Raw genomic sequence first — 14,573 nt, 5'->3', positions numbered from 1 at the left:
CACACTTGGTGAAAAACATGTAACTCACTAAACAACTTGGGAGAAGTCACAAGCATTGGAGTCACACAATAAAGTCCATGTCCACATCCTGAATGACACATTGATAAAATGTGGCCTTTCTTCTGGCCAGCATTACAAGTGGCCCAGAGCTTATAACGTGCCGAACATTCATGCTGGACAAAATGGATTATGGAAACAGAGAATGCTGAGCTGGCACTATGGTGGTTCCGGCTGCTTGGACCAAACTTGGGCTGCTAGGTGCCAGGCTACATGTTAACCACTGCTATTGTCACTTCTTCATGCAAGCTATCTGTCATCCTAGTATGCGCACTTGTGACACTACCGACACATTGCCCCACACTTCAGTTGAGAAACTTCAAAAGACTGTCCTATTTGCAAAACTTCAACCAACGAGGAGTTTCACAGAGTAGAGCTTTGACTGGTTTGGTTTCTTACAGCCTTGGTAGGCTTCAACTCATGCTGCTATGACACGCGTTCATTTGCAATTGTAGTTGAACAATAAACTGCACATATGATCAAAAGTAAGAGCTATCCGTTTTTGTAAATGGGCAAGCTGATACAGCAATTGATACACCTTAGGCGGAATCCACAAGAGGGATAAGGCTGCGCAAATTCGAGTCTGTCACAATGACCGCCAAAAAAATGCTGAATGAATCTTTTTCATAAGCTTCCCAATCCTCAGTTGAATCATCGTACGGAGGAAACGTGAACAGATAGACCAGTGGAGTGGTATCCCATCTGTTAACTGAAAGTGACAAAATGATCTCTGCTCAAGTAAGCTGTTCAATCATGGCCGGCAGCATGGCATCCACAATGACTACAACTGATGAAACTGCACTTAAAGACTGCACATACAGAAACCATCCCATCCTCTGCGCCAATTGTGTAGTAACCAAGTAACACATGAAACCGATCCAAGTAACACAAATATGGCTTTATTTATAAGCCTCTGAACAAGAACAGAAATAATCTTCTTGTGCTTCCACATGTAACAAGACACAAGAATCGTACAGAAGGTGCAACATAAGTGATATGCAGAACAATTGAGATGAATGGTACAAACTAAAAGAACATGTGTATATAGGTTTAAGTTGCTGGTACACGGGGCGGCAGAGACCGTGCCATGAGTATGCTTCCTACGGCCCATGCTGATACAGTTGTTGGTTAGCTTAAGTAAACATGCGTGGTGACATGCAGTCGGTGCACTCAGTCTCACACGCACCAGTAGCAGGATACAGCAGTAAGAGTATACTACATACTGATGACATGACACTAATAATCACAGGTGAGGATTTACAAAGTATACTAACTAACAATAGAGAAAAAATCCAAATGACTAATTACTCATATGAATAAACCAGATAAAAGCAGAAGGAATCAGTTTTAATCCAAAGATAACTAAAAACTCTCTTGGAAAGAACACACAAATTATCTTTGTAGCAAACAGTTGTTAATCCACTCATATTTTGCTTCCTTCCATTCACATTTGCAATATGGAATGTTGCTGTGGGGTAATTCCCCAGGAGCTAAATATATTGTCAGAGGGCAGAAAAAGACAATCAGGTGTTTTATTATGATAAGTACCTATACAGTCCAGCAGAAACAGCTTTAAATGTCTTGGCATAATGACAATACCTTGCCTGCATACTTATAAATGCTTAATATATGCTTGCCGTAGGTGGGGGGGCTTGCATGCCTCAGTGACACAGATAGCCGTACCGTAGGTGCAACCACAATGGAGGGGTATCTGTTCAGAGGCCAAACACGTGGTTCCTGAAGAGGGGTAGCAGAATTTTCAGTAGTTGCAGAGGCAACTGTCTGGATGATTGATTGATCTGGCATTGTAACACTAGCCAAAACAGCCTTTCTGTGCTGGTACTGTGAATGGCTGAAACCAAGGGGAAACTACGGCCATCATTTTTACCAAGGGCATGCAACTTTATTGTAGGGTTAAATGATGATGACATCCTCTTGTGTAAAATAATCCGGAGGTTAAATAGTCCCCCATTCGGATCTTTGGGTGGGGACTACTCAAGAGGTCGTTGATATAAGGGGAAATAAAACTGACATTCTATGGATCGGAGTGTGGAATGTCAGATCCCTTAATCGGACAGGTAGGTTAGAAAAAAAAAGGGAAATGTATAGGTTAAAGTTAGATATAGTGGGAATTAGTGAAGTTCGGTGGCAGGAGGAACAAGACTTCTGGTCAGGTGACTACAGGGTTATAAATACAAAATCAAACAGCGGTAATGCAGGAGTAGGTTTAATAATGAATAAAAAAATAAGAGTGCGGGTAAGCTATTACAAACAGCATAGTGAACACATTACTGTGGCCACGATAGACACGAAGCTCACGCCTACTACAGTAGTACAAGTTTATATGCCAACTAGCTCTGGAGATGATGAAGAAATTGATGAAATGTATGATGAGATAAAAGAAATTATTCAGGTAGTAAAGGGAGACGAAAATTTAATAGTCATGGGTGACTGGAATTAGAGAGGAGGAAAAGGGAGAGAAGGAAACATAGTAGGTGAATATGGAATGGGCGTAAGGACTGAAAGAGGAAGCCGCCTGGTAGAATTTTGCACAGAGCATAACTTAATCATAGCTAACACTTGGTTCAAGAATCATAAAAGAAGGCTGTATACATGGAAGAATCCTGGAGATACTAGAAGGTATCACGTAGATTATATAATGGTAAGACAGAGATTTAGGAACCAGGTTTTAAATTGTATGACATTTCCAGGGGCAAATGTGGACTCTGACCACAATCTATTGGCTATGAACTGTAGATTAAAACCGAAGAAACTGCAGAAAGGTGGGAATTTAAGGAGATGGGACCTGAATAAACTGAAAGAACCAGAGGTTGTACAGAGTTTCAGGGAGAGCATAAGGGAACAATTGACAGGAAAGGGGGAATGAAATACAGTAGAAGAAGAATGAGTAACTCTCAGGGATGAAGTAGTGAAGGCAGCAGAGGATCAAGTAGGTAAAAAGATGAGGGCTAATAGAAATCCTTGGTTAACAGAAGAGATATTGAATTTAATCGATGAAAGGAGAAAGTATAAAAATGCAATAAATGAAGCGGGCAAAAAGGAATACAAACTTCTCAAAAATGAGATTGACAGGAAGTGCAAAATGGCTAAGCAGGGATGGCTAGAGGACAAATGTAAGGATTTAGAGGCTTATCTCACTAGGGGTATGATAGATACTGCCTACAGGAATATTAAAGAGACCTCTGGAGAAAAGAGAACCACTTGCATGAATATCAAGAGCTCAGATAGAAACCCAGATCTAAGCAAAGAAGGGAAAGTAGAAAGGTGGGAGGAGTATCTAGAGGGACTACACAAGGCGATATTCTTGAGGACAATATTATAGAAATAGAAGAGAATGTAGATGAAAATGAAATAGGAGATATGATATTGCGTGAAGAGTTTGACAGAGCACTGAAAGACCTAAGTCGAAACAAGGCCCCGGGAGTAGACAACATTCCATTAGAACTACTGACAGCCTTGGGAGAGCCAGGCCTAACAAAACTCTACCATCTAGTGTGCAAGATGTACAAGACAGGTGAAATACCCTCAGACTTCAAGAAGAATATAATAATTCCAATCCCAAAGAAAGCAGGTGTTGACAGATGTGAAAATTACTGAACTATCAGTTTAATAAGCCACAGCTGCAAAATACTACCATGAATTCTTTACAGACAAATGGAAAAATTAGTAGAAGCTGACCTCGGGGAAGATCCGTTTGGATTCCATAGAAATGTTGGAACACGTGAGGCAATACTGACCCTACGACTTATCTTAGAAGAAAGATTAAGGAAAGGCAAACATATGTTTCTAGCACTTGTAGACTTAGAGAAAGCTTTTGACAATGTTGACTGAAATACCCTCTTTCCAATTCTGAAAGTGGCAGGGGTAAAAAAAAGGGAGAGAATGGCTATTTAAAATGTGTACAAAAACCAGATGGCAGTTATAAGAGTGAGGGACATGAAAGGGAAGCAGTAGTTGGGAAGGCAGTGAGACAGGGTGGTAGCCTCTCCCCGATGTTATTCAATCTGTATATTGAGCAAGCAGTAAAGCAACCAAAAGAAAAATTAGGAGTAGCAATTAAAATTCATGGAAAAGAAATAAAAACTTTGAGGTTTGCCGATGACATTGTGATTCTGTCACAGACAGCAAAGGACCTAGAAGAGCAGTTGAACAGAATGGACAATGTCTTGAAAGGAGGATGTAAGATGAACATCAAAAGCAAAATGAGGATAATGGCATGTAGTCGAATTAAATCGTGCGATGCTGCGGGTATTAGATTAGGAAATGAGACGCTTAAAGTAGTAAATGAGTTTTGCTATTTGGGGAGCAAAATGACTGATGACGGTTGAAGTAGAGAAGACATAAAATGTAGACTGGCAATGGCAAAGAAAGGGTTTCAGAAGAAGAGAAATTGTTAACATCGAGTATAGATTTAAGTGTCAGGAAGTCTGTTTCCGAAAGTATTTGTATGGAAGTGAAATGTCGATGATAAATAGTTTAGACAAGAAGAGAATAGAAACTTTTGAAATGTGGTGCTACAGAAGAATGCTGAAGATCAGATGGGCAGATCACATAACTAATGAGGAGGTGTTGAACAGAATTGGAGAGAAGAGAAATTTGTGGCACAACTTGACTAGAAGAAGGGATTGGTTGGTAGGGCATGTTCTGAGGCATCAAGGGATCACCAATTTAGTATTGGAGGGCAGCATGAAGGGTAAAAACCAGAGAGGGAGACCAAGAGATGATTACACTAAGCAGATTCAGAAGGATGTAGGCTGCAGTAGGTACTGGGAGATGAAGAAGCTTGCACAGGATAGAGTAGCATGGAGAGCTGCATCAAATCAGTCTCAGGACTGAAGAGTACAACAACAACAATATATGCTAGGGAAAACCTGGAAATATTCAACACTTGAAGTGAGGTGCATGTACACAATACCAGAAACAGTCACTTGTTGAATCTGCATTCCTCAAGACTTACTACAGTCTGTAATAACTATATACTCGAACATGATTTTTCAATAAGTTACTTTACTCAGCTCATATATTACCACTACATAACTACAAGAGCGCATTACACACATGGCTAAGATACAGTGAATTATATTGAAATGAAGAGTTCTTAGAAGCTATCATTAAAACTGTTACAGTGTCAAAGTGCCGGAACAAATATGCATGAAAAGGTCATGCATAGAATTGAGATTGGGGGATGGGTGTTCTTGGTGCTTGGTTCGTATCTGAGCTAGGAAAATGAGGGTACAAATTTTTTGGTTTAACCCTGACTGGCAGCCATTTGTATAGCCATTCGAACATCTGTTTTACTGTGTCTACGTTACAGTATATCACACTAGGTTTGGACAATGAACCGGAGCTGGCACCCACATAAATTGTGCGAATTGATTAATTCTTTTTGCAAAAGATTTCAGCTGAGCTGAAATTAATGCTTCACCAGTGGTGCCCTTTGTATGTGCACTGTTCGGATTTTATGTGCAAAAACATGCAAATAAACACTTTTCCAGGGTGGTTTTGGCATGGGCTACTTCTATATTTTAAACTTGTATGGATCAATTCAACCTTTGCATGAAGCCAAAACGAAATTTTTTCATCCAATAATCTTTATTCATTGTCAAGATATGATGTTTTAAAGTTGATCTAAATGTAGCACATAAAATTTATTCTTATATGAAATGAAAGTGCGGAAAAGGGTTAAAGTGAATAAATTAAAAATGTGTTCTTACAATAAAACTGAAAACTCACTTTCAAGAATCAGCTTCATTCAATTTTTCACCCATTTTTTGGGATTTTTTTGAAGCCCCCCCCCCACTTTCATACTTTAAACTTGTATGAATCAGTTCAAACTTTGCACAAATATATATAAATGGTTAGAGTCAAAAAGAATTTTTTAATCCCATAATCTTTATCTATTATCAAGACATGAGGGTTGGGTTTAAAGTCAAGCTAAATGTAACATGTAAAATGTTTTCTAATGTAACTGAATGTGCAGAAACAGTTTCAAATAAATAAAAAAAATAAAAAATGCAATATTGTGATAAAATTGAAGACTCATTTTCAAAAATCTAGCTGCATTCAGTTTTTATGTGAAAAAAAAATTGTGAACATTCTTATCCATGCCACTTGTTTGTTCCAAATTTGAGAGAATTGGTTCAAATTTTGAAAGAACATAGAAAAATACATGTAATTAATGGTTGTCCTGTTGTTTTGTGAAAGCTTTATCTATAGCTACAATATAAGCAACAAGATTAAAAAGACAATAACAAAACCATCAATTGTTGCCCTAGTCAATAAAAATCTACACGGGTGGCCAACTTATGGTGGTCTAATATCAAAATTATGAACAAAAATGAAAATGCTGCTACCATGTTACACAAAAAGTCTAATGCCTCCTGGGCAGAGCCAAGGATGTAAAAGAAGGAACTAGATTGCTAACTTATCTGGCAGCTCCAAAGACATTTAAATCAAAACATCTTAATATATTCACAATTTTTTATGAGTTTAGTCCTACTTCTGCAGTGCAGTGAGCTCTTTTAGCTACAAGGTGTTGGCACATGACATGATGGCATGTGTCATGTTGTATGAATGATATCGTCTATTGTGTTACTTTACTTGACGTGATGCATTATATTACAGGACTTGGGTACAAAAAAAAGAGGAGGAGGTATTAGTCAAGCTGATTAGATTTAAACGTCTTTGAAGCCGCCAGATAAATCAAGATGTTAGTTCCCTTCTTTTAGATCCCTAACTCTGCCAAGTACACATTTGACTTTTTTGTGCTAAGATAGGAATGTTTTTCGTTTTGGTTCTATATGTTTTTCCTAAGAGATAAAGAAAATCTTTTAGTTCTCCAATAAGCTAGTTATTTTCTGTGTTATTCTTTGTGTATGTGATTCATTAGTATACAAACTTGAGTTCACTGCAAACTTTAACGAAGTCAATTGTATGAAAAGAATCTGAAAAGTTGATAAAACATTCTAGTCTATAAAGAGCACAAAAACACTAATATATCAAATATGCTTTCAACCCATTCATCTACTGTGAATAGTTTATTTACAATACATCCCTCAAATTTTATAAAAGGGAGACGTAAAGTAATACAGGTTCTCTCAATTCCGTAAGGATGTGTTGGCACAATGCACAGTTCAATCACCAAACAACTAAGTAAATTGTAACAATCATCAAAACACAATGGTCACTATCGAAATAGGTGTGTCATTACACTGCTTTTATTCAGTGTCCTAAGCAGATACCAGTATTACACCTACTTCAGGACAAATATTTTTTTTAAAAAAAGATAGGTATCTGATGATCATGATGATGAATACATGTGATGATAATCAAGCAGCAAGTGCTCAATGTTTCAGCACTATTATACTGACTACTGCTAGAGTCTGAAGCAAGGTAACAGTAGAGAGAGTAACATTCTTTACATTCAAACTTTTATCCAAACTCAACTCTACTTTCAAAGGAAAATGTTTTCAGCATATCTTGCTTGATAATTAATAAAAATCTGGCTTTGATGCTAAACAGTGTTTTTAAGTTCTTGTTCATGATGTCTTGTTTAAAATTGTTCATTATTTTGTTAGTAACTTACTAGCACATTTCATGAAACATTTTGCAAGCTATTATGTAAATCTGTCAGTAGGTTAAATAAAATACATTTCCAATAAATTTTTCCTGGGTTTGTGACTGCATTGTCAATATATATAAAACTACTGATGCTTTGGTCCCTGTTACAAGTGACCTTCTTCACGGTGTTTTTGTTTACTTCCATATATATTGACAATGCGGTCAAGAAACACAGACAATTTTTATTGAATGTGACAATGGCTGCAGAAGCCCAAGTTCATAAAATACATTTCCTCTATAAAAATATGGCTTCATGCTGGCCATTTACAAAATTGGATTTTTACTTTAATCTTATTGTACAATAATACTTAAGAGATGCAGCCCAACTGCATATAGATATTATTTACTCAGAAATGAATTTAACCATAACATCCCGTATATCACTGAAGAAAGCTCAAGTCTCACCCAACTACAATAAGGATAGCAGATGCTATCCACAAAATGAGTGCCCAGTATCCTTGACATTTATTTAATATCCTTGACATCTATTTGTTCTAGAATCTTAGGACATATTTCAAGTTCAAATGTAACGAGGAATCTTGAGCAGAATGATCACCTAAATGACTACCAGCATGAATTTCAAAAACAGCCAACTGTGTTTTTCTCATATGACACCATTAAATCAGTAAATCACAGCATCAGGTAAGTGCACTATCTCTTTACTTTCAAAACAAATTTTACCTATTACCACAGCTACTCTTATTAACAAATATACAATTGCACGAGTGAAATTTGCGACTGGGTTGAGAATATCTTAGTAGGGAGGATATAGCATGTTATCTTGGATGAAGAGTCACTGACAAAAGCAGAAGCAACTTCAGGAGTGCCCCAGGGAAGAGTACTGAGACCATTGATGTTCATGTTGTATGTTAATGACCTTGCAGAAAATACTAACAGTAACCTCAGACTTTTCGCAGCTGAGGTATCAGTGATCAATAAGGTTGTGATAGAAACTATGGTCATGGATTGTAGAAGGAATGTTAAGAAAGGTAGGAAAATATTTTTGGTTAGCAAGAGTGACAGGATAAAAATTCCAGAATATCTGAGTAGTTAGCATTAAGTATTCAGTGCTGAGGACAAAGATGTGGAGCACATATGTGAGAAATTCAAAAGCATTGTTCAATATTCCTTAGACAAGTATATTATGAGTAAGGTCTTAAGAGATGCAAAAGACCCACTACGGTTTAATAACTGTGGTAGGAAACTTTGAACATAAAATTTTGTCACAAATCTTAGTAAAAAAACCATAAAGGGTTTTGATCTTACGTAAAATCAGTAAGCAGTTTGAAATCTTCTATTCATTCACTCAATGTCCATACTGGCACCGAAACGAAAAATAATAGACAGATAGCTAAAATACTGTTTCACCGTGAAAGATTGTAACATGGTTCCTCCTTTCAGTCATCGTATGAACGTCAAAATGGCAGATATTGAGATAACCGATCGCCAAATATAAAAGCAACTACACTGTTTAGTAGTGTGTAACGATACAAGTATCATTACAATACAACAGATAGTTCCAGGAAATGCAGTAAATCTTTGTCATAACTTTATTTATCATGATTGTTCACCAGGTATCAGATGATGCTCAAATATAGTCGGTAGTGACGCAACAGTGAGCACCTAGCATAGCCATATCCATGTAGTGGCTGAAGTATAGAACTACACAATGAATACAAGTGCATGAAGGGTGCTGCCACCTAAAGAAAACAGAACAATCGAATCACTGATGACTATTTAGAAATGATATTGTTTAAATACGCAATTGGCTAATGAGTAAAACATTTCATAAAATAGTTTTTCTATTTTTAAATATATTGTGACTATGAGAACAATTATGTAAGTGTTCATGGCTTTAATATTAAGTTATGAAATTGAGGGGAATGAGTTAAAAATAGCTACCAATGCCACTACAGTGTGTTTAGAGCACCACAAATCCAAGTAAAAAGAATTGGCTATATTTATTTTCCAATTTGGAAATAGTATGTACTGACTTGCTTACACACTATGCAACCACAAGAAACATTATACTGACCAAGCACAGTAACAGTAAATACTACAATTGTGGAACCACTATTACTTGCTGCAAATTATTCTTCGGGTAGCATTACACGTATGAGGTGATAAACTGAGCTCATCACCAAGTAAAAAACTCAAGTATAATGTCATTTGTGAAGTTTAATGTACCATGTAATGAGGGATAGGAATCCATCTTGTGAAAGCCATGATCAGTGATGAAATGTAAAAGTTAAGTAAGATATTTTTTGACATTTATACAAAGCCAAATGGCTTTAACGATTTCCTAATTTCACTGAAAACTTTGAGTGAACCAATAATTCTTTTCTAAACTGTATAATTATAGCAGAACAATTTTCAAATAAATTAGCTGGTTCAATTATAGCACTGATTATTTATGTTGAATACATGGAGTAAAAACAAAAACAAATGACACAAGGTAACTGAAGTCACTGTGTAGTAAATAAAGTCAACAAAAAGTTTGTGAATAATTTTGTATTAAGGAAAGTAACTACTGCAGTGGATACTGAAGCTGCACACAAAATCCTATGAGAGATTTTTGCATGTGATGACCTATGCTATCAAAGCTATAAGTGCAGGCTAAAGGGTGTTGTGACTCGCCTACCTTTCAAAGTGCTGCCATGCAGTTACGCGCGTCCTCTACATGTGGCACTGTGTCCCAGCCATGCAGCAGCCGCGCCACCTAAGCGGCCAGCCAGCCAGCGGCCGGTAGTCTTGGACTCAGTGCTGATTTGACTGTTACAGTGTACACACGTCTTACTTTGTTTACTTGATCTGTGACTTACATGTATTGTGTCGTCCTAGAAATATATTTGCTCAACTTGACATTATAACAATTGGCGACGAGATAGTGAATTTTTCTGTTTCATCGTTGACCCACAGGTTTCCATGGCTATTTTAGAGCAACTATTGCAAGGTCTCATTGAACAGCAAAACACTTCTCACATCTGTGATTCGAGATTTCGTCGCGGCATCCAATGCGGGGTGTCTCTCATTGTTTCTACCTGCTTTTTCTCCTCACGACGAGACGGCGGAAGAATGGTCTGATTACGAAAAACGTCTTCGACAGCAGTTCTTGGCATTTCATGTCGTGTACGACCAAACATGTTAGTCTCTGTTCCTTTCATGGATTTCACCTTAAATGTATCGGTTGTTGTTGCAATTGACTCCTTTGAAAGATCCTGCATCTTTGTCCTTTGCTGAAATGTGCTCACTTTGTCCGTTTATTTTCAAAAGCATATGCATGTGGTAGCCTCTCGTGTTGCCTTTTATCGTTGTCAAAAACAACCGAATCAATCCTATCGCGCTTGGGCTGTTGAATTTCACGGCCTCAGTAGAAAGTGTCAATTTGTTACTGAAGTTCACAAAGAATCCTACGCCGATTCCATGGTACAAGATTCTATTATCCGATCGGCACCCGACGAAGAAGTTAGCCAACGTGCCCTTTAGTTGGCAAATCCAACTCTAGATGAAGTTCTATCTATCGCTCAATCTTTTGAAATTTCTCGCGCTGCTGGAGCGCAAATAGAGGCATGGGGCGACGTCGGGGAAATACAACCTCTGTGCGATGTTGACGAAGTGTGTGGCGTGTCCCCGACAGCCAACGTGGCCACAGTACGCTCCCAAGCGCAGCCTCGGTCTAACTGTAAACAAACCTATAAGAAACTGCAGCAAAACCCACAGCAACTTCCTCCATGTCCGCGGTGTTTTACGGAACATTCATGAGAGGATTGTCCCCAACGTTGGACCGTTTGTTACAAATGCAAAAAGTAGGGTCATGTGTCATCCGTTTGCAAATCCGACCGCATACCTGACGTTCATGAATGTGATACTGATTCTGCTTCTGTGTTGCCTGTCAATGGTACTTCTTTCCTTTCAGGGAGGTTATTCCACACTGTCCAAATCCTTGGTCAAGATGTTCGCATGCATATGGATACTGGTTCTGTTGCAACTATCATCAATTCTCAGACGTATCATCAGTTGGGTTCTCCAATCCTATCACCTGTCACTAGGCAATTATGGATGCACAATAAACAGAAGATTTCTCTCTTGGAACAATTTAATGCTGAGGTATCTTACAAATCTGTCGTTCGCACTGTTCCCGTATTTGTGGTCGACCATAGTAAAGCAGAGAATCTTTTTGATTTCAATGCCTTTCGCATTTTTGGGTTCTCCATAGATGACTCTGTCAATATCGTCTCTGATGCTATTCCTTATTCTCAATTGGATTCCTTGTCGACGACATTTTCGTCCCCTTTTTTCTCCCGGGTTAGGCCGTGCAAACGACTTTGAAGCTCATATTACGCTCAAACCCAATGCTCAGCCTAAGTTTTTTCGGGCTCAGACCATTCCTGTGGCCCTTCGTGATCGGGTCAAATGGGAGCTGGATTGTCTCACTGCTTCAGGGGTCTTGCTCCCTGTCTCTTCCAGTGAGTGGTCCTCTCCTGTCGTTGTCGTTGCTAAGCCCAATGGTGATATTTGTCTCTGTGGCAATTTCAAAGCCACTGTAAATGCTCAATGCCTCATCGACACTTACCCTATGCGCCGACCTGAAGATTTGTTCACTGAACTTGCTGGAGGCCAGTATTTTTCTAAACTTGACCTGTCAAAAGCTTATCATCAACTTCCTCTTGATGCTGCTTCATGACAGTTTCTGGTCCTTAACACGTCTTTCGGCCTCTATCAATACCAACGATTGCCATTCGGGATTGCCAGCGCCCCTGCTCTCTTTCAGCGATTCTTGGAACAATTGTCGCTTCGTCCCTGGGTGTATAAATTACATGGACAACATTGTTGGCACTGGCTCCACCACTGAAGAACATCTTCAGAATCTCCGCACACTTTTTCATGTCTTACACACTGACGATCTTAAGTTTAATCTTCAGAAATCAAAATTTTTTCAGGCATGTATCACGTACTTGGGGTTTCAACTCTCTCCGAATGGTATTCGTCCGCTTCAGCAAACTGTTGCTGCGATCAATGCCCTTCCCTGCCCTACATATGTTAAGGACCTGCAGGCCTTTTTGGGAAAATAGCATACTATCACAGTCTTTTTCTGTCTGCGAATTCGGTGGCTCAGCCGTTGCATCACCTGTTGCATAAAAATGTGTCTTTTCACTGATCCCTGACGTGCAATGCGGCTTTCCAGAAATTGAAGACTATGCTGAAACAGGCCCCATGCCTGGCCAACATCTTGTTATCACCACAGACGCCTCTCAATACGGAGTTGGTGCACTCCTTGCGCACCGTTTTTCTGACGGTTCTGAACCCATTGCTTATGCCTCCAAAATGCTCACGGATGCCCAATGAAAATATTCTCAAATTGAAAAAGAAGCTTTGGCCATTATTTATGCCCTTCATAACTTTGGTGTTTTTCTCTATGGAACCAAATTTCATCTTGTTATGGACCACAAACCACTTGTTTCCTTGTTTCATCCATCAACGTCGCTTCCCAAAGGCTACACACCGCCTCCAGCGTTGGGCTCTTTACTTGTCTCGTTTCAATTATGAGAGTCATTTCTGGCCGACGGTTCAATATGCGAATGCTGATGCACTGTCTCGCCTTCCCATGGGTCCCGATCTCGCATTCGATAGGGACGAACTTTTGTGTTTCCACATGGATGTTGCCGAGCAGCGGGTTGTGGACAGACTGGCTGGCGGCTGCTACGGGTTCTGATCCTATCCTCTCCCGGGTTTTATGCTGTATTCAGAAGGGTTGGCCAGATCGTCCATCCACTAAGACTTTTGATCCGTTGTGGAACTACTACGCTTTGCGTTACCACCTCACGGCTAGGGATGGTGTTATCTTCCTTTCCACCAACAATGCTTTGCCGTGTGTTGTGGTACCTGCGTCTCTGCATGCTTCAGTCTTGCTCCTCCTTCACCAAGGGCACTGGAGTGTCTCTCGCACAAAATCTCTGGCATGCCGTCATGTGTACTGGCCCAGCATCGACTATGAAATCGCACACATGGTCGTTGCCTGCAGCCCTTGTGCATCATAGGCCGCCGCCCCAAAGTCATCTTTGTCACCTTGGCCTTCGCCTGAGAAGCCCTGGGAGCATATTCATGCTGATTTCACGGGATCTTCTTTATGTACTTATTGGCTTCTCGTTATTGAAGCAGTTTGAAAGCCATTGATATTGACCTTGCTGGTCAATTTAACAAACAGCAGTTGATTGGAGGTCCGAATGTTTTTCGTGGACTCCATCTCAACTTTACCTGTGATGTATGTTGATAGGAGACAATAAAACACACAAACACACACGCAAATTTCAAGCTTTCGCAACCCAAGGTTGCTTCGTCAGAAAAGAGGGAAGGAGGGGGAAAAGACGAAAGGATGTGGGTTTTAAGGGAGAGCGTAAGGAGTCATTCCAATCCCGGGAGCGGAAAGACTTCCCTTAGGGGAAAAAAAGGACAGGTGTACACTCGCGCGCACACACACACACACACACACACACACACACACACACACACACACACACACACACACACACATATCCATCCGCACATAAACAGACACAAGCAGACACACACACACACACACACACACACACACACACACACACACACACATACAGACACAAGCAGACATATGTCTCCCTTAAAACCCACATCCTTTCGTCTTTCCCTCTCCTTCCCTCTTTCCTGATGAAGCAACCTTGGGTTACAAAAGCTTGAAATTTGCGTGTTTTTTATTGTCTCTATCAACATACCAACGCTTTCGTTTGGTAAGTTATAGCATCTTTGTTTTTATATATAAAAAAAGATGCTGTGACTTGCCAAACGAGAAAGTGCTGGTAAATAGAAACAATAAAAAACACACACTACAAAAGTACCCC

The 14,573-nt window shown here is 39.4% G+C and overlaps 1 protein-coding gene across 6 annotated transcripts in view; it reads right to left on the bottom strand.

Annotated features, from left to right (window-relative positions):
• LOC126281787 (protein AF-9) overlaps positions 1-14,573 on the bottom strand; it is a 110,116-nt gene that overhangs the window by 12,560 nt on the left and 82,983 nt on the right. For 4 of the 6 annotated variants that reach the window (XM_049980995.1, XM_049980999.1, XM_049980994.1 and 1 more), the window contains one exon: positions 7,113-9,398. The exons of the other annotated variants lie outside the window; for them this stretch is intronic. In XM_049980995.1, the coding sequence (XP_049836952.1) occupies positions 9,276-9,398 (123 nt within the window). In that variant the 3' untranslated portion in view covers positions 7,113-9,275. Of the gene's footprint in view, positions 1-7,112; positions 9,399-14,573 lie in introns of those variants that run through there. 6 annotated transcript variants of the gene reach the window in all.

Source organism: Schistocerca gregaria, chromosome 7, assembly GCF_023897955.1.
Source record: "Schistocerca gregaria isolate iqSchGreg1 chromosome 7, iqSchGreg1.2, whole genome shotgun sequence".
NCBI lineage: Eukaryota > Metazoa > Arthropoda > Insecta > Orthoptera > Acrididae > Schistocerca > Schistocerca gregaria.
The sequence above is the reverse complement of the archived record's forward strand: the minus strand, read 5'-3'. Positions and strand labels throughout refer to the sequence as shown.